At 44.6% G+C, this 20,396-nt stretch overlaps 1 protein-coding gene across 2 annotated transcripts in view; it reads left to right on the top strand.

The window, feature by feature from the left end:
• Window positions 1–20,396, top strand: part of LOC111864531 (transmembrane protein 47) — a 134,597-nt gene that overhangs the window by 32,988 nt on the left and 81,213 nt on the right. Inside the window, exons 1-2 of one of the 2 annotated variants that reach the window (XM_023851842.2) lie at window positions 14,525–14,612; window positions 17,736–17,811. In XM_023851842.2, coding sequence (XP_023707610.1) covers window positions 17,761–17,811 — 51 coding nt within the window. In that variant the 5' untranslated portion in view covers window positions 14,525–14,612; window positions 17,736–17,760. Of the gene's footprint in view, window positions 1–14,524; window positions 14,613–17,735; window positions 17,812–20,396 lie in introns of those variants that run through there. The other variant, XM_023851841.2, reaches the window with a different exon arrangement.

Below are 20,396 nucleotides of genomic sequence, written 5' to 3'. Positions count from 1 at the left end.
ACTTCGGGAGGGTGTTCCTTATGTTAAAGTATGCCGATATAACCCAAAACACTTATGTCCAAAGTTGAACGGTTACGGAGATAATGGCACATTCCTCTTGGGACACCCTGTATATGTATAAATTTCTCTGTTCGAAGCTGCATGTTGTAATTGCCTGTGTTGTTGGGTGCAGGCGATAACATCCGCGATCTTGTCTGATGAGGGAACTAATGGTGTTTACATTAGAGTTGCTTCCGTTTTTGGAGAAAGCGTAATGAGCTTGTTATCAGACCTTCGTGTTGATTAGGTAACGCGATGAATGCCTATGACATTTACTACCAAACTGGACGCAAATGAGGGTGACTGTAGTTTGGGCTCCAGTCGTTGTTCGAGATTCGTAACTCGAACGTGATACTAGAACGTAAAACAGAACACATACCGAATTATTTGGTTCCTGGTCTTCTCCATCATCCGGTATTCTAAAAAGTAAGGAATACAACGTTTCGAAAACTGGATCACTTTCCGTTCTCAGGTGAAGGGGGGGGGGACACCTACAATTTTGGGTTTCTGTAGAAAGAGCTAACCTCAATCACTGGACAGCCCGTATCAAAGTCAGAGTAAGAGTTATATTACGACCAACGGTCAGTCGGCCAGTCTATCTTGGTGTCAAGTCCCAGTATGGAGCCCAAGACCAGATTTCTGATACTGTCAGTTGCGGGTTTGTGGATGTGGCGCGCCCTCTCTGACGAGAAGACGGGTTTTTCGTTTACAATTGCTGCTGATCCTCGCCAGCGCAATCATTCTCGGATCCGAGTCCCGAGGGACTCATGACTGTATTTTTACTGTCTTAGATTCGACACTCCTCGAACATGGCCAGGTCCTCGTATTTATATCCCCCAAGAACATGGTGTCCCAGTTATACCCCCAGGCACTGGTTTCCATTTTCGTCGCCTCCTACGACAAACAGGGCTGCGGCAGAGGTATCTGAACCTGCGTTCACGCAGGGAAACCCATGTCAAAGTCAAAGTTACTTTGCGACTGGCGGTTTTGCTGCCAAGCAGTTCGTCTTGGCGTCAAGCTCCCTGAGACTGACGGCCAGAGATTTTTTTTCTTCAGCTGAACTCTTGCGGTAATAGCCCTTATGAATATCCCTGACCTTTCGTCAACATAGGTACAACTATAAAATACCTGGCACTATGCCACAAGCCGGAAGGTCGCGGGTTCGGGTCTCGATGAGGTGGATTTCTTCAATTGAACCCTTCCAGCCTCGCTATGGCCTTGGGGTCGACTCAGCCTCTAACAGAAATGAGTACCAGGAATCTTCCTGGCGGGTAAAGGGCGTCAGGTGCGTAAGGCTGAAAACCTTACTGCCATCTGTGAGTCGACTGTCTAGAAAATGTGGTAGTCTCGACGTCTCACAATCCTGTGGGCCCTCACGGCCCGTTATAGGGATAACGTTACCTTTTTACCTATTTATATAAATATCTGAAACCAGGCTATCTTAGGGAAATAACAGGAAAATATGCAATAAAAATTGTGATAAAGAATTCAAAGACCTGAAACTAAAATAGAGGGGGAGGTGAAAATTTTATGCAACAACCCTAAGCAGGACTAAGAAAGTGACTCCATGAAAACAAATGCATTGAGAATTTATGAAACCGTTTCATGCCTACCGTTAGCACCATCTGTGGAGTAAAAACTGAATACTCGGGACTACAACCGTATAGAAACCCATGAAGTACCGGACCACGGACGAAGTCCATAAACGCTGTAGTTCCGAATGTTGTACACCATCGCCAGAACCCTTTAAAATCTAAGAATACTTAGGTCGTGCTAAAAAGTATTTTATTCGCAGCAGAAACATAAATGACTCCATTGTTAAGCAGTCATGTGAAGATAGACTGCCTTCTGGGTTGCAACACCGCGTAGCTCTGAAGGTAGATGATAACGTTTCGGAGGAATATGCTGCTTCCCTCTTCAGGCTAGAAGTGATTGACACCGTTTGCTAGATGGGTGCCAGTGTTTCGGAGGAACGTTCTACCTCCGTGTTCAAAGTAGGAGCGTGAATCTGTGTAGTATGGTAGATAGGTACCAGTGTTTGAGAGGAGCGCGCTGGAGTTTGGTAGATAAGTACCAGCCTATTGGAGGAACGTATTTGTCTTCATCTTCAGGGTAGAAGTTTTTGACACCGTGCACGTAGTTCGCCAGGTGGGTACCAGTGTTTCTGAGTAACGTGCTGCGTTCATCTTCAGGGCAGAAGATATTAACGCCATGTACTTTGGCGGAAGATTCGTCGTATGGGTGTTACCTCCCGTTTTCCATTTTCCGCCTGAAGATTGGTGCTGCAAGTTCCTCCGAAACATCGGTACCTACGTGCACAGACTGCACGGCATCACATCCAAAAAGACTCTAATCGGAATTCCCACTACCGTGACAACATGACGTCTCCAAGTTTTATCAGCCTTGGTACATTTTGTACGAGCTGTGGTTGATGGTTTTATTGGAATTTTTAATTTACATACAAATTATGAACTCGAATTTTAAAATAATTGCAAGCTGTTTGCAGAACTGATGGAAGAATGTTGAACCAATAAAGGCCACAGTGTTCAGTAAAGAGGCCCTTTTTTTTAACAAAATGAAGTGTTAATTAATGCAGCACTTTGTTGGAAAGATTAAAGAACTGTACATCACATACAGTACAGTTGCCTTGTTTGACAGAACTGACGCTTTGTGTAATTGCATGAATGAGGAACGGTTTGCACATCAGAGACTGGGGCTCTGTAAGGGTGGAGTGCACAAAGGCGACATGCTTATCCAATACACTGCTGTCGGCTGAAGCGCGTTATTGCGTTCCCGCGGCAACGATAATAACGCCTGAACGGGAGGCAGCCGTCTTAACTGCCATGCGATTTGATGCTCTCGGAAGGAGACAGTTTAGACTGGCAGAAGCTTACCGACGTATCGGGTTAGAAACGTACACAGGCCGGTCGCATTTTATGCGAGGATGCGTTTCTGAAGACCTCGCGTAATTCAAGACAAGTTTTGAAATACGCGATTCTTCCCGACTATTTTGGGGGATTCGGTTTACTTCCAATTTTGCGCACAAAATGAGATTTTATTAATATTTTCTTTCTACCGCATTATTTCAGATGTGCATAAAATGTGACGGAATTGTATTTAGCTGCAAAGATTCGGACCGAACGTTTTTTTTTTCGAAACGTCGTAGGTTTACCGACGTTTCGGGTAGACTTACAGCCTAAAGTTGGAGGTAGGACGTCATTTTGTAAGTCGTAAATGTTTAACATTGTTCCATAGTAACATCGAGCGTAGGAGAGTTATTCGCCTCGAAGATAGAGGTAATATATTCCTCCGAAATATTGGTGAACATCGCATCGGACCAGCCGGCGTGATGTCATAGCAAACGTATTCTTCGTCATACCCGCTTGTCATATACTCCTTGACCTACATACGCCACCGTGTTCCTGCATGGTTATTTATGATTTGGTTTTGAGTATGGCCTTTTGGGACGATGGCGCCTTGTATTTTTGCCAGATAGTGTCAACATTTCGCAGGAACCACCTGCCACCAGATGAAAGATGGCAGCAGGTTCTTCCGAGACGTGGCGCCTATTTACAAAACTAAACGGCGCCGTGTCCCAGAAGACTGCGCGATAATGGTCGTGAGAACCTGAAATCTTGTGTAGTCTAAGTAAGTTCATCCATACTTTGACGTAGTGGCGGGGTTTGCCTGGTCACATGATCCTGAGAGCTATGCTGGCGGTAGCGTAGCTACTGGTGGAGTCTCCCATGCCGGACAGGTCAAAAGGTGATGACAAAGAGGAAAAGCGATAGCCTGGCCCTCCCACGAGGTTTGGGATTTGGCGTGGCGTTGACAATCCCACCCGTTTTCATTCATTCATCAATGGCTCTACAGCCCATTTGTTGGGCCCTGCTCTCTTATTCAGTTTTGTAATATTGTATACACAGGCGATATGACTCCTTGGACGAGTAATTAGCCCGTCGCAAGGCCACTACCTATACACAGGAAAACACAAACACAGAACAAACGCACACACAGACATCCATTCCTTGAGTGGGATACGAACCCACGATTCCACCGTTCGAGCGAGCGAAGACAGTTCATGCCTTAGACCGCGTGGCCACTGTGATGGGTATCCCACCCCATAAAAAAAACTTTATTGTTAATACGTTTTTAACGATTGTAGACTAACTGGCAGAATTAAGGACTCATGAGAGGATACAGAAGTGGGGAATTTCTGAATTTGCAGACTTGCTATCAGGTTGCTGCATTCAGTTGAAGGAGATTTAAAGACAGTGGCTTTGGACATCGGAGACGAAAGTCACAGGATCGGGGCAGTGGAGAGTAATCGTTAAAGAGGCCAAGGTTTATCGTGGGCTGCAGCGCCCGCAGAAGAAAAAGAAGAAGAATGTTAATTACTATGTTCGGTGAAAGCTAAGGTGATCTGTATTCCACTTCTGAGTATACAGTATTTTCTGATGTCTTTTTTGTTATTTTTAGTCTCTCATTGGGCTTATCGTTCGTTTGTTGATGACATTAAGGTAGTGTAACATGTATAGCTAGGCAACGGCTTGGTAAACACATTTCATAGGTAACACAGTCAACTATAGAACTTCGACTACTAGGGCAGTGTAACTAACTGAATGAAAGCCGATATCCACGGCAACGAACCGTTCAAGGCACAGTAACAGCTATGAACGCAATTACTGTACTGTTGAAAGAGGTGACTTCTACACGGTTCTCCGTTTTGAGGCTGGGTCGAATACCCCCACCATAACCCTGCGAGTCGTAGGAGGCGACGAAAAAGGAAGACTCGAGGGACTCGGACCCGAGAATGACTGCGTCGGCGAGGGCCAGCATCAATTGTAAACGACAGACCCGTCCTCTCGTCCAAATCAACAAACCCCCCAACTGCCTGACAGTAATAAAAATCTGGTCGTAAGCCCCAGATGGGTGCTTTATTCCAAGACGGACTGGCCGACGGACCGTCGGTCGTAACATAAGGCTTGAGACTCGAGAATGAAATCACGGGATTGCGGAATTACGGAATTACTTAATTACGGACTTGGACTTGGTACAGACTTAAGTCACCGAATTCTTTCCAGGTATATGTAAGCGTTGAAGTGTTTAAGACTTTATGTGTTATGGAACTCCGTGACTTTTAGTCCGCAAGCGATCTATACCGACCGAGCGATCGCCACTTCGTTCCAGAAAATATTTTGAAGTGTTCTAAGTATTTGTAATTGCCACTGGTGTCTGCTCACTAAATCGATTCATCTAATCCAGAACCCATTAATTATTATCCACTTAACAAGGATACATGACATTACCGTTGACAGACTGTATCAGGAGCTGAATTATTATTCTACATGGAAGCATAATATTTCCCCTTGCATTTCTTTAAAGTATATGACTTCATGGCGTAGTACTGTCGCGATTTGGGGGTGACTGTAGACGGGTTTTGGATTAAACATTGATTTATTGACCACTTCAACACACGACTCGTGACTACACTTAATTATAGCATTATCGCTGATTTCCACACCTTAAAAATTACTGCAGCACACGCTACGCCTCTTCAGTCTGCTATCACTAGTCGTTTCCTGGTAGCGGATCTTAACAATGGAAATTCTTCAGCTTCCAAATGCATCGACAAAGCCTTCTCTTCACAGACTCCCGTACAACTCTGTGCCAACTGAGTAACCGAGTCTGAGTCTTATGTTACGACTGACGGTCAGTTGGAATAAAGCACCCATCTGGGGCTGTCAGACAGTTGCAGGTTTGTTGATGTGGGGCGCTCTCTCTGACGAGAGGATGGGTCTGTCGTTTACAATTACTGCTGGCCCTCGCCAGCACAGCCATTTTCGGATCCGAGTCTCGTTGGACACGTGACCACATTTTACTGCCTCAGATTCGAGACCTCACTTTTCGTCACCACCTACGATTCGCAGGGCTACGATGCAGGGATTCAGCCCTGCCTCCAAACGGAACGAGTAACTTCTAAACTTGTCCCATTAATACCCGCCTTGACACGGACCCCGTAGAAAACACCGTTTATTGTACTCCAGTCGCGTCCGTGCAAACACGTTTGTTTGCGAAGGCGTTACTCAGTAACTGCTGCCTTGCAGCAGATGTTTCATTGTTTTCGAGGGCGTTACCTGGTAACAGGTCTACACGCTAACTCGTTAAGCACAGGGATAACTTCGCCTTTCTTTGAAGCTTAGCCATGTATGATGGTGAATGTAATATACGCAGGAGCAGCTTCAACATGGAAAGCTCTTAAATACCGAAAGCCGAAGTTACACATGAAATAATGTGCGCGGAAACTATCAGCAGACGTGCAGAAACAAGTTGTGCACTCCGAATTACTGGGTTTTCTGACTTTGTCCATCGCTCGGTATTCTAAAAACTAGAGAACACAGCGTTTCGGAAACTGCATGTTTCCTACCTTAGGTGAGGGGGGCCCACCTACTCTTTTGGTTCCCTCAGAAAGAGTTAACCTCAGTCACGGGACAACCGATGTCAGTATAACTACAGCTACGAGTATATGCATACCTGAGACCAGGCTTTAGCAAAGAGAGATAACAGGATAATATGCAATAAAAATTGTGATAAAGCACGCACAGATCTGAAACGTAAGACAGAAAGTGAGGTGAATATTTTGTGCAACATACCCAGCCAACAAATTGACATGGATTGCCCAATGATTGAGGTTAACTCATTCTAAAGGCACCAACAGAGTGGGTGTCTGCCACCTCACCTGAGGACTGAAACAGACCCAGTTGCCGAAACGCCGTGTTCTCTTTTAGAATATCGGACGATGAACGAAGCCCTAAACCCCAGTAATTTTGAGTGTTACACACCGTCGTTAGAACCCTCTATAATTTAACAGTTAACGCAGTTCAAGGAACTCTGTATTTTGTTGCAGTGAATTTGCCCCGCAGCAGCCTCCTGTCTGTATAAAATGGGGGTTATTAGTTAATCGGTACTTACTTATGGAGCTGAGCCCTTCTCGGGGAGAAGCCAAATCTGCAGCTACGCAAGAATTTCCCAGCATTTTGTGGAACCCGAAGGTTCATTACCGTGTTCACAAGAGCTCTTCACTGGTCCCTTATCTGAGCCAGATCAATCCAATCCATCCCATCCTATCTCCTAAGATCCATTTTAATATTGTCCATCCACCTGCGGCTTGGTCTTCCCAGTGGTCTCTTCTGGCTTTTCCTCCAATATCCTATGTGCATTCTTCCACATTCGTGCTACACGCCCTGCCCATCTCATCCTCCTCGACTTGATCATTCTAATTATACTTGGAGAGGAGTACAACTTATGAAGCTCATCATTATTAGTAGATCGGTGCGGATAAAAATTACTGTTTTAAGTACCGTTACATATTCAGCATTTTTAAATGCCATATTTCATCGAAGTCCTTTGAGTAATTATTTCGGAGGTGAAATGTGTGGAGAGAGACACGACTCTCCGTTATACGACAATATCACTAATTTTGTAAGAAGAGTACGTGAATGTTGACGCTTGTTTGTCAGATGTCTTACGTTTATCGTAACGGTGACGATGCCGGTTCACGTCCCTTTTCAACACATCTGGGACGACAATTTTGCCTTAAGCCGTCTCGTTCTTTCATCCTCAGTAACGGCTTTCATCTTCATGGCTAACACACAAACACGTCTTCACGAGTCGTCACGAAATCTTCGTAAATCATTAAACAAACTCTGAGGATAGAAATGTTTATAGATTTGGGAAATGCATTTGATACATCTGTTTGTTTTTCCGCCGAAACCGCTTATTTTAGTCTGTGAAGCCATGAATCCTGGCCATATGGGTTTAAATTAGCATTTTAAGATTCAGCGGCGAATGTGTTGAGATGTAAGAAGTATTTTGTATGTCCTATCAGCAGCTACGTCGTGCCAAGATGTTTTTATTCTGTCTTCTTACGCCGTTCCTTCCATGATCTGAAGCACATGTTACATGTGTAGAACGTAGGAAACTATGTTCGACTCTTGCCTTTCATGTTAACAAGTGATAGTTCGATTCCCGATTAGGGGGTCAAGTTATTTTTCTCTTCTCTACAGTATCCAGCCCGGCTCTGAGTCCCTTCGAGACTCCTCTCTATGGATATGGGGGTAAAGCGGCCGGCGCGTGAAATTGACTGCTCACCTCCTTCAGTTGCCGATGTTAAGAATGCGTTGATCTATACCTCAACTCCTCATTAAAGGGAGAAGGTTTTTATTTTCTCCTCAGAGTCCTGATTGCATCTGGGGCCCACCCAGCCCCCTGCTCAGTGGGTGCCGCGGTCTCTTTCCTCCGGGATAAAATTCCGAGATTAAGAATGCGTGGAGCTGTACTTCCGCTCCCTCAGGTTTTCATGCTGTTTTGGTTACACACGCGGACAACGTTATGTCTCAAATGTGTGCAGGCAAGGTAGTAGCATGGTCGGCCGGATGCATTGTTCCCCGTAATCCGGAAAATATGCATGAGCGGCTACTGCAGCTTCATCCTCTTAATGAATTGGGGCTGTGATGCGTATTCCATTGTTTTCACGTTACATTGGACGGTTACTGCTTGCACTATATAGTCAGTTCCACATACATCAGCCCCTACATCTGTAGAGTACCTTGCAGAAGTAAAGTTACTGCGAGTAGTTGTTACGTGAGGGGGCACGCGGTAGCGTAGTTAATTGAGGCCCTATGATGTCGGAAGGTCGCGGATTGGATTCCCGATGAGATCATTGGATTTTTCATTTGACCTAATCCTTCCAGTCGCACTATGGCCCTGGGGTCGACTCAGCCTCTAACAGAAAGTGTACCAGGAACATACCTGGGAGTAAAGGGCGGCTGGCGCGTAAGGCTGACAGCCTCACCGCCATCTGTGAACCGATTGTCTAGAAAATGTGGGAGCCTCGACATCTCACAACCCTGTGGACCTTTACCTTTTTTTTTACTTAAGTAGTTACACGTGCATGACCATAAGCTGTGATATCTGTACAATCTGTATTCTTCACCGAGTGATTTTTATGTTTTCCACTGCGTTCGAACTTGTTTCGGAACCCAGTGGTTATCCATGGCTTAAACTTCCAGGTCATAAAGCTGAGTGCGAGAGCGACAGCCAGCAGAATCACTGCTCAAAAGATTGGGAGCAACCAGTGGTAGTCATACCCCTCTTCTCGTCGAAGATGAGACCCCATCTGAAAACACGTAAAGGTCTAAAAAAGATATGTGGTCATGGGTCCAGACGGGGCCCGATACCAAGAGCAACTATGCTGGCGAGGGCCAGCATAAATTTACTCTACTGACTACACACCTCCATCTAGTGTCGAGGTGAAGAACACGTGACTCTGTAGATCCACCCTCTTATAAGTCTCCAAGGCCAAGTGCTTAATTTAGTACAGGGACAACTTTGCCTTCGCTTATTATTGTTAACTAAACATGGTACAGGTTCTCAGCAGATGCTAAGGAGGCTATTTAGCTGGTCAGGAAATTCAGTTATGTAACTTAGCAGTTCGTTTCTGTGGGCCTTGAAGCCATTATATCCTGTCCGGAGCCAGTGCAACCGAGTCAGTCTTCTGCTTTTGTTAGGATAATGAAATAAGACAGGGTAAGGTGGGCGTGAGTTCATACTGTCATGGGAGAAACAGTAATTGGATTCGTAATTTTGGTTTGAAACCCGTGTTTAATGAAGTAAGTTGACTGGTTAGTGTCGGGTGCAAAGTCCGAGAATGGGAATTGTAAGCGATGTACTGTAACTCACTCGCCTGCAAGGTTGAGTAAATATTTGCTCAGTTCAAAGGTAAAGGTAACATTGTCCCTGTGCTTAACTAATTAAGCACTACGCAACGAAGACGTGTGGCAGAGTGAATGTATATAGATACACGTATTTTTGACCTCGGCACTAGTTGGAGGCGAATCTTCGGCTTCACGCCTCGGTCGCTTTAACCCCGGGGAAAGAGCTCCCGGTGCCCGTTGGATAGGAGGCTTGATGGTCCCTAGAACAGGTCTGGACGATGTGTAGAGGAGAAAAATCTTGACTCCCCTCGGAACTCTTAACTCTGATCTCTCAGCCGTCCAACCCATAGCCAGTCGCTATACCAACTCGGCTCCCTCAGTTCAAAGGTCAGACAAATTCAACTTGTCACATATTTCCCTACTATAATTCCGCGATCCACACCACCACGGTTTGTGCAGCTTGACGGCCGCCTCCCCCTCAATGTCTGGGCTTTGGAATGATACTTAGCCCACATGGCGCGTCGCGCCTCGCCAGTGCCTTGAAGACGTGGACGACCCCTCATTTATCGGTTGCTCTCTCCTGACACGCTCTGTCAGCTTTCCCAAGCTTCTTTGCAACGATTTACACTTCCAGATATTCCTAATGATGGACACCTTCAGCGAGCTGTCAGTCGTGTGAGCATAGCTGTCGGACCCGTGGCTACTGACGGCGGGGGAAATCGAGCCATGATTTGTCGTCTGTAGGAACTTTCAGCCAGGTCTGAGTGCCTTGAGGAGAGGCATGAGTCAGTCCGGTCCTTGTTGATCAGGTGGCTCGGCCCCCTCGCCACAGAGTACCCAGCAGTTGAGTCCTACGAGGGGGCCCCATATACAGGGTTCGGTTGATACTTTTGTTCCGCTCCGCTGGAACCGGACGCCTGCTGAAAATCTTCAGGGAACAGTGCAGTAGCCCCTTCGTACTTGTTTCATATCCCTATGCATCGTCCACCCCATCATCCCATGTGTAGCTAGATAAATATCAGCCCTACCTATCAGAGTCTCATATGCGGGGAAGAATTTGGGATCCCCCATTATCCCAAAGGCACCCCATTCACAACACTGCTCCCCCTAGAGACACGGTAGCTCACGCTAGAATGCTGCTTCTGGGATTCGCCACTTGGGGAGGCGTGTGGACAGGGCAGAGCAGAGCAGTAGCTTGATGCTGGAAACTCGCCAGCACGGATGTTCACGGTGTCAGTATTTTCGTTTGTTTGTAACACCATTACGACTTTTGGCATTGGGCCTGCTGTTCAGGGCTTCCTAATTCGGTGATTCAGCTCCTAGCGTTCTTCATACAGTGACAGATTGCACTGATCTGCTTCGGGGAGCGTGGAAACTTGTGAAATGTATTGAAGGAAGGAGAAGTGTGTACACCAGTTTACTGACGGTTGTAAAGTGAGGATTGATGAAGAATTATGTTCATGCTGGGCATTCTGGACGGCCGTCGGCTGTAACATGTGCTGAAGCCAAGGAAGAGCTGCATATTGGAGAACTGAAGCACCATGCCTAGAAACTCTTAAGACCAAAACCAAAGAACTTTATTGTGATTGAATGATGAAATGTTTAGACCGCTGGGTGAAACGCATTGAAGAGCAGAACAGTTACATAGAGAAATAGGTACTGTACTCCTATAACTACTGTTATGATTCTTTATTGGAAATATAAAGCAGTGCCCTTTATTTTTTAATTTCATTGTCATCATTAGCATAACAGCCCTTTTGGAGACATATTTTTTCTTAGAAGGTTCTGTCAGATTGTCTTTGACATCTTTGAATTTTGAAACATTGTTTTTTTTACAGAGCAAGGTCATCGGCTCTCTACGACTCGCAGTACGGTAGAGGTATTCTAACCCGTGTCCGCACGGGGAAATTTTTTATTTACTTGCGTAATGTTAAGACAGGAGTGACGCAGAATGACAAAGTACGCAACTGATATGAATCAGGACATTTAAATCAAACTTCTAAAAGTGTCAGACCTCCCGGAGGTAAAGCGACCGGGTCTTGAAGCTGACCACTCAGCATATATTTGCCGACATCAAGAATGATGAAGCTATACCTCCATTAACCGACATGTCTTCCTGGCATGTTGCTTAATTAGTTAAGCATAGAGACAATTTTACCTTTTTGTGCGCCTTTGTTAAGTAACTCTTGGAGCACAACTTTCCATTCATGATGACACTTTGCTGTTATCAAGGTAAAAGAAAGTATAGGGTGCGTCTGAGTGGCAATTCCTTCATTAAACGTAGTCGTGTGAGAGTCTCTTTGATGTATGTATTTCGAAAGGAAATTAGAATTCTCCGAATATCCATTATCACCTTGTTTTAATTTCCGCTTTAACAAAGAATTTGACGTTGGTGTTACATCATACTGCCCCGCTCGCCATTAAAGGGGGAAGTATTTATTGAACTGGTAATTTATTTTCCTTGATACCAGGTTATTATGTTATTCCGCTGGAAGTTTCTTGCAAAATGCTTTGTTTCGTAGTCTGAGAGAAACAGGTTCTGTGTAATGTTTCCAGAGTCAAAAACGTTTTTTTATTGTTCTATAAACTTATTTAACAAACTTAAAAAGTGTTTGCGACCTCAGTTTTATTTGTAGCCAAAAATGTGAAACAAGTTCACAGTGCTTTTTTTTTTAAACGTGTTGGCCCTCTAGATCAGTGGTTCGAAACTTTTGTGAAACAGCAGCCCCGGTAAATTCTTTGCCCGGCGGTTGAGAAACATTGCTGTAGATGTCCCAGAGGCTGTACAGTTATGTACAAACCCTGCTACGCATACCCTCATCCACTTACTGCATGGTTCGTGCCGAATCAAGAGCTCATAAATGCTCTCACACACAGAAACGGTAGCCTTCATGAAGCATCAGCGAGATTACCAAGGGCGTTAAGTCAGGTGACCTTGGTGGACATAGAATTTGGTGTACTGCTACGCTGGCACAGAATTTGCTTTCATTGTTTCAGTAGAAACTGTAGAAACGTTTCTCGCGTTTACGTACGTCTATAACAGTACCGTACGAAGTAACATGTGAAGATGATCACTTGGTGAAGTAGGTCATGTCCGACAGCCGTGATTACAGGATGCACAGGCCTTGAATGCTAATTGTAAGCAGTTTCGCTGTCGTTGGCATAGATGTGCACATGCATCTCAAGTACTATCTTCTGCGATATAAGCCGTGCACTCTGTTGAAAGTCACCGGCTTTTCGGAGGAAGATAGCGCTTCCATCATCAGGTTCATATAAGCCAAGCAAGATACTAGCGTGGAAGCAGGTGGCGAGCTGAGTAATCGGCTGGTCGGAAATATCCGATTATATAGCACGCGGTAGCGTAGTTGGCTGAGGGGCTATGCTACAAGCCGGAAGGTCTCGGGTTCAAGTCCCGATGAGGTCATTGGATTTTTTTCAGTTGACCTAGCCCTTCCAGCCGCACTATGGCCCCGGGGTTCACTCAGCCTCTAACAGAAATGAGTACCAGGAATTAATTAAATAATTTTCCTGGGGAGTAAAGCGCGGCCGGCGCGTAAGGCTGACAACCTTACCGCCATCTTTGAGCTGACTGTCTAGATATGTCAGACCCTCAACGTCTCACAACCCTATGGGCCTTCACGGCCTGGTACAGGGATAGCTTTACTTTTTTTTTATAGGAGGCAGGAGGGAAATGGAAGATTGGATCTCATTCCCTCCCATTGTCTCGCTCTGGGGCAGAATGACACGACCACCGAGCGAACCAGTAGGAGGCTGCGGTTTTGCTGGTTTAGGAAAGAGACGGAAAAATTTGTAAGGGAGTCGTTGGCACGCGGGCTAAGGTGAAAGGGAGGGAAGCCGGTACATCAGGGTTGAGGCTGATGAGTACTTGGAGAAGGCATATTTTGTGCTAAGCGATATGTCCCTCCTAAACGTCAGGTGACCTTTCAACGGACTACACGGCGTTATATCCCAGAAGACAGAACTCTTCATAATCACTGCTGTGATATCCTCAAATCCTACGTACGTATATATCATTCGACGTAATGTCACCTGCAGTTGGCTGGCACAGAGCAGGTAAATAATTTGCAGACCACTCAGCTTAACCTTGAAGTNGTTGCAGATGTCATTTACGCGAACCTCTTCCGGCTGTACGTGAAAGAAATGTTATTCCCGATACACGAAGTAATGTGTAATAATAATAATAATAATAATAATAATAATAATAATAATAATAATAATATGCCCCAAGGGGCCCTACCGACTGTGTATAGTTTAAGAAACTGAAAAGTGGCCGAAGACCTCAAGGTCTGTAGGACCATAGATAGATAGATAGATAGAGAGATAGTGTTGTCATTATCTGTAATTAACGAAACTTGTTAATGCAGGTAGACAAGCGGTATGAACTGCACTGTCCCTGGAAACCTGCCTCGAAGTTTGTTTAGTGTGTGGACGAAAAAGCAGCTGTGATTTTAATACAAATGTTTTTTATTGAGATATGTGTGCACGAACTAGTGTGAATATAGAACTGAGGTTTTATGACCCTGCTATAGCCATTTTAGATTTTTTCTTGGATATATTCTGGTGAATGAAACTTACTCGTAAATATTTACGTCTACGCAGCATTTATCGAGCATAACTTGCTTAATTAATTAGTTGTATTATTTGTTTATGGTGTGTGTTTGTGTGTGTGATATACTCGATCCATACTAACGTCTCCTTCCTTCTTGTGTTGTCTTGCTACTTGCATGGTGGACGCGACGCAGCCGTCACCGTAACCAGCACCACGACTGAATTGTCTTCAGCGTGTACTCTACTGCCACACACGCAGATTTCTCTTCAGCAGCGTTCTTAAAACTGGTAAGTATTGCATGCTTATTATTTCTGTCTAAGCACATAATCATATGGTCAGATATGAAGAAAAATATGGATCCATATTGAACAAAAATTCAGCATCTAAGTACACAGAGAAGCCTGATGATGACCCAAAAGTGGTCGAAACATGTAATTAACATGAACGTAAATAAGGTTTGTTATTACGTTTACCTGAATTGTTGTGTTGACGGATAAAGATATACTGTTTTGAACTTAGCTTTTGTGGTCTAGTGGTCAGAGTTCCTGGCTACAGATCCCAAAGTCCGGTTTCGATTCCCGACGCTACCATATTTTCTGAGAAGTAATGGGTCTGGAACGGGATCCACCCAGCCTCCTGAGGATAATTGAGCAGCTACTTGAATGGAAAAGTAGCGGCTCCGGTCTACAAAACCAAAATTAACGGCCGTGGGGATTCGTTGCGCTGACCACGCGACGCTCTCTATCCGCTAAAGTTGGCACTAACTTCGCCGACAGATGGCGCTCGCTCGGTCGGTATAGTGCGCTTGCGGACTAAAACCACGGAGTTCTCTGTTCACTAAAATATTGTGACTTAATTGACTGTATACGGGGTTTGGATTGGTAATTGGATATGTTGAACACTTACAGAACGTGACTACAACGAACTACGGCACTGTCACTGAGTTACTCCAAAGATCACTGTAACTACAGCACACATAAAGTCTTCTCAGTTTTCTGTGTCGTCTCCAGTCATTGTCTGGTGACGGATCCCAACAGTGTGCTCGGCTTCCGTGCTGACGTTCTCCCATACGACTTCAGGGCATGGTGCTTAATTAAACACAGAGACAGCTTTGCCTTTAGCTCACTGTTTGATCGCCTACCTTTGATGTATCTAGCCAGCCAAAGGACTTGTGATGTTGTTCCCTTCTGATCTTATTCAGACCACTCCCACACGTCTGTAACACCTCCTCAGCATTTGCTTTCGAGACTACTGGGGCCAGGAAAGCTCTGAAAGCTCTGCGTATAACCAGGACTTCACTTCATCTCGGTATTGGATACGGTTGATAGTATACTCGTATAAGTCATTGGATTTGAGGTTCTCACATCGGTAGCTATGAAGAGATCTATCTTCTGGGATAACGCCGAGTAGTCCGATTAATTCCTACCCGACTACACGGCGCCACACCCCAGAACATAAAACTGTTCAGTATAAGTCGCTCCGAAATATCCACGGATGGGAACACGAGATGTATTCACTTCGTTCATACGAGAGAAGAAATCAATGTCCCTCGTATTTTGTTATAAAGGGTGCCCCAGGAAGAAAGGTCAATATTGTGGGAGGTCATAGCATCGGCCATTCTAGGCAAAAAAGTGTATGTGTGTATATATATATATACATACATACATGTGTCCCATTCCGAACGGTTTCCGAGATAGAGCTATTTCATTGTAGAGACGAGAAACATTTCATTGTTCTCACAGAAGTTGCAAAGTGCATTGATGTTGACGGTGGAATTTTCGAAAATGCATTATACTAGGTAAACTGTACCGACTTTTATCACTTGAACAATAAATGCCGACATTAGAATCAGTACGTAATATCTCTTTATTATCAACAGTTTTGGAACTGCAGATTGAAATGACGCTATCTCGGAAACAGTTCGGAGTAGGACACATGTACATACGAGTATAGACACTTTTTGCTTAGAATGACCCGATACTATGACCTCCCAGAATATTGACATTTCCTCCTGGGACACCCTGTATATTTTTGATGGGGTAAAACTGAATGTCTCAAATGGGCCCATTGTACCTTTCCCGGATGGTGGATGAGGGGATGAAGAGTTTGGTGGAATGTTAATATGTGCGGGGAAACCGAAATACATGGAGCAAAACTACCTGTGTCACTTTATTCATCACAAATCCCACATGGACTGCCGTGGGATTGAACCGGGGCTTTAGCCGTGAGAAGCCGCCAACTGATGGCCTGAGCTATGACACGGTCATATCCCGGTTAGTCCTCCACATGAAACACGCGTATTTTAAAAGCATAAACACCACAGTTTTGCGTTTCTCGGTTTCCGTATCCATTTTGTATTTTCGCATGCCTTCGGGGGCCCATACACGTAGGAGTCCGACTCGGCTCGGGTTCCAATGAGCCATACTCGTCTGTATGTGGGTCGCCACGCTCATACGTGTGGTGAAATTAATTTGAGCCGGACTCACGAGCCAGACTCGTACGTGTATGAGACGCCTTAACCCTTGGTCATTCTGCGCTGGCTTCTGTCGCTTTCATTTTTAGTGCTATATTTTGTAATTTTGTAGCAGTCGTGATTTTGTATCAGTCTTCTGTGTTAATGCAGTTATACTGTAGCTGACGTCCACGTTAATGTCATCCCTCCTGCCTTCATCTTGGAAGTGGGACATTTTCCAGAAGGAATATTGTATTTCAGCGTCATATTGTTTGTGAACAACTTGTTAGTGAAGAAAGCAGTCTTCTGGGATTTGGCACCGTGTATATGTGGTGTTAACCGACGTTTCGGAGGACCGTATCGCCTCCATCTTCAGGGTAGAAGAAAAAATCTTACAACTTGTTAGTGGCTCCATCACGCTACGATATTAACATATCCATCTAGATATTTGTATCGGTTGGTCAATGCAGAATTCTCATAGGAATTACGTTTCATTCAATGAATATTATCACATGATAGAGTGACTGTAGACGGGGTTTGGGATTGGTAGTCGAGTTTATTGGACACTTTGATACACTTTACAGTTCATTATTACATACACATTAGTGTCGACAGTCATATCTTTACAGCCGTTGGTTGGCAGCGGCTTCCAACTGTTGACGTTCCGCTTTCTCCTGGATTCCCGAACTATACCCGGCCTCAGCTACCAGCTTCTAACAGCAACAGCTGACAACGATTTAACCCCAATAACTGAATAATCCTGCTGCTTATACCTTCTTGGCATGGACCGCGTAGGAAACATCATTCCTCTGTTGTTTAAGGGCCGTTGCCTTGTAGCGGCCGGCTGTTGTGATTCCACAGTTCTTTCTTTGAGCGAATGTGCCTCAGTATATTAGAATTTTATGCTACGTGTTTTGTTTTTTAGTACCCATGGAATAGCAGTGTTGCTTTGTTTCAGTTCCAGGCGTCCGTCCGAGAGCAAGATGGCTCCCACAACTACCATAGAGACTGTTACGATTACCAGACCGCTCAAGGTAAGTGGAACGATCATGTTCTCCTAGCGCAACAACTTGCGTCATGCGGTAAGCCTTGTTAGCTATTCAGTATGAATGTAAGGGAGGCGTAATTAGTTGCAACATGTAATTTTACAGCAGAATATCTCTGGAACAGAGGACTTCTTGCTTGGCATACTCTTCGATCCTGAAAATAGAGGCGATACCTTCCTCCGAAACGTCGGTGGACGTCTACCGAACTGACACTCCTATACAACTCTTTAAGCAGGGCTCCTGATGTTCAGATTGTGGCGTCCCAGGTTGTGACACTGTATGATCTTGCATGCGGATACCGACATTTCGGAGGAACATGGTGTTTCCATCTTCATGGTTTTTCTATTGTGGGACATTTTGTCCGACCATCTGTAACCACTTAGGAAGCGACACGGCGTCACAATCCAGAAGTTCAGAATCTAAACTATTCCCGCCGTGGATACCTTGAAACTAACAGTCCGAGGTCTCTTAATAGCGTTGGAATGCCAAGTCAGTGCTGCGTGCAGAATTTAATGGAGACATCTCTTGGAAGACAAGTGCGACGGGATGACATTAAGACGAATCTTTGAGAAATAGATTTTGTGGATTTTACAATGGGAAAGTTGGTTTGCTTAGGTTACAGCACAGTACAAATTTCACACAACTTATTGCATTAAATTATTAATTACCGTATTTACGCATGTATAGGCCGCACATTTTTTGCCAAAAATTCAAGAGGAAAACTGGGGTGCGGCTTATATTCGAAATCACACTTCATTTAAAAAAAATTATATTCATAATTATTTCGGAATAATTTCTACTCCTGAAATAATATTCCAAGAAAATTATTTTTTCTATAATTTCTATCTGAAAATTGTGCTGCGGCCTATACACGCACGCGGCCTATACATGCGTAAATACGGTATGTAATATCATTCATCAGTTATGTACTCTTGGTTTATTTTCCAGCTTATGGATTAAGTTTGACTACTTAAAGAAACCGTTATGACAGAGAATTTCTGTTTCAGTTGCACTAACTGTTTGTCATTCTTGACATAGTGGTATTGTTGATGATCCGGTGGTGGTGGTGGTCAGCGAACTCCAAATACCCATAGCAATTTGCACAAGAATGGTTCATTATATATTCATAGTTGTTAGATATTTTGGGTGCAGGATGTTGAAAACCCTGAGAGTAGCAACATTTGTAACCCCTAGCATATACGAAAACAGTTTCCCATGTTGTGGTGACAGATTCATATGGATTGATTGATGGTTTCTCGTTTTTCAAGCATCGGAACAGGTTTATGGTACGGAGTGATCATGACCCATCTGGAAGTGTTATCAGAGCGTTTGTTTGGATGCACTGGAAGGCGATGTTCCTGGGATTAATTAAGAAGCACCATGCCATGAAGACAGGGCAGGAGAGTGGAAGTAGACCTCCACGCATTCTGTTTCTTGTTATTTAACGACGTTGTTAGTATTGAGATTGTACTGTGGCCCGTGTGGAGGCGGATTCAAGTACCTCCATCCCAGTCCTGTGAGTCGTAGGTGGCGACGAAAATGGAATCCAGTGCCTGTAGGTATAACTGGGCCACCTGTTTCTTGGGGGCATAAATTCGGGAACCTGGCCCTCGAGGTTGGGGGAATCTCGAATCTGAGACAATAACGTACTGTGATGTATACAGTCGACTGTAGCATGGTTAATGAATATGGAGCAGTTGGTGGAATGGGAATTAGCAAGGGAAACCGAAATACTCGGAGATAACCCTTGCCTTAGTGCCACGTTTTCCGCCACAAATCTCACATGCAGCCTTAACCTAGGCATTACATGGAAGTGAGTGGTAGCATCACACCCTGGCCGTTTTGCCTCTGGTAGAAGAGCCTTCACGTTCGTACTTACTGAATGAGGGGTTGACTGGGCCCCACAGCCATCCTGGATGCTATGGAGAAGTGAAATATTTCTACAATTATTGTGTTCTGGAGCATTATCCATTTTCCTGTTTTTGTATGAAACACACAGCGTTTCGGAGACTGGAATCTGTCTCCGTCTTCAGGTGGAACCTACTCAATTGGCCCCTATCTTCGGACACCTGCATCAACACAAGATAGGGTATATACCAGTAAAACGAACACAGCACAAACCATTTGCGAGAGTTAAGACAAACGTTGAAAATGTCAAGACAACTTCAGTGATAGGGACTAGCTCTGTTGATTGGGCTCAACTGAGAAGACGGAGACAGAATCCAGTATCCGAAACGTTTTTAAAATAAAAACAGAGGACGGCTTGTGCTGTAATATTAGACGATCATTGTCCGACAGTTAAAGTTGGCAAGTTACGTCACATCACAAAGTCTCCATGCGGTCAGTTCTACATTTTCTCTGATCGTTTGCTCGGATTAAGTCGCAGACCACTACCACGTAAGCTTAGTGGATAGCTGCACTGAGCTAGGGCCCGCCCCTTTAAACTTTTTTGTAATGTTTTGCACTATTCAGGATGTACAGTGCCTGAAAATTAAATAACCTGAGTGATTTTTAAAGCGTTAACACTGACGCACGAATATTATCACAAACATTTACCAGAAATAGTAAGCAGG

This window comes from Cryptotermes secundus, unplaced genomic scaffold (assembly GCF_002891405.2).
Source record: "Cryptotermes secundus unplaced genomic scaffold, Csec_1.0 scaffold960, whole genome shotgun sequence".
NCBI classification, from domain to species: Eukaryota; Metazoa; Arthropoda; class Insecta; order Blattodea; family Kalotermitidae; genus Cryptotermes; species Cryptotermes secundus.
Note: the sequence above shows the minus strand (reverse complement) of the source record. Positions and strands in the feature narration are given on the sequence as shown.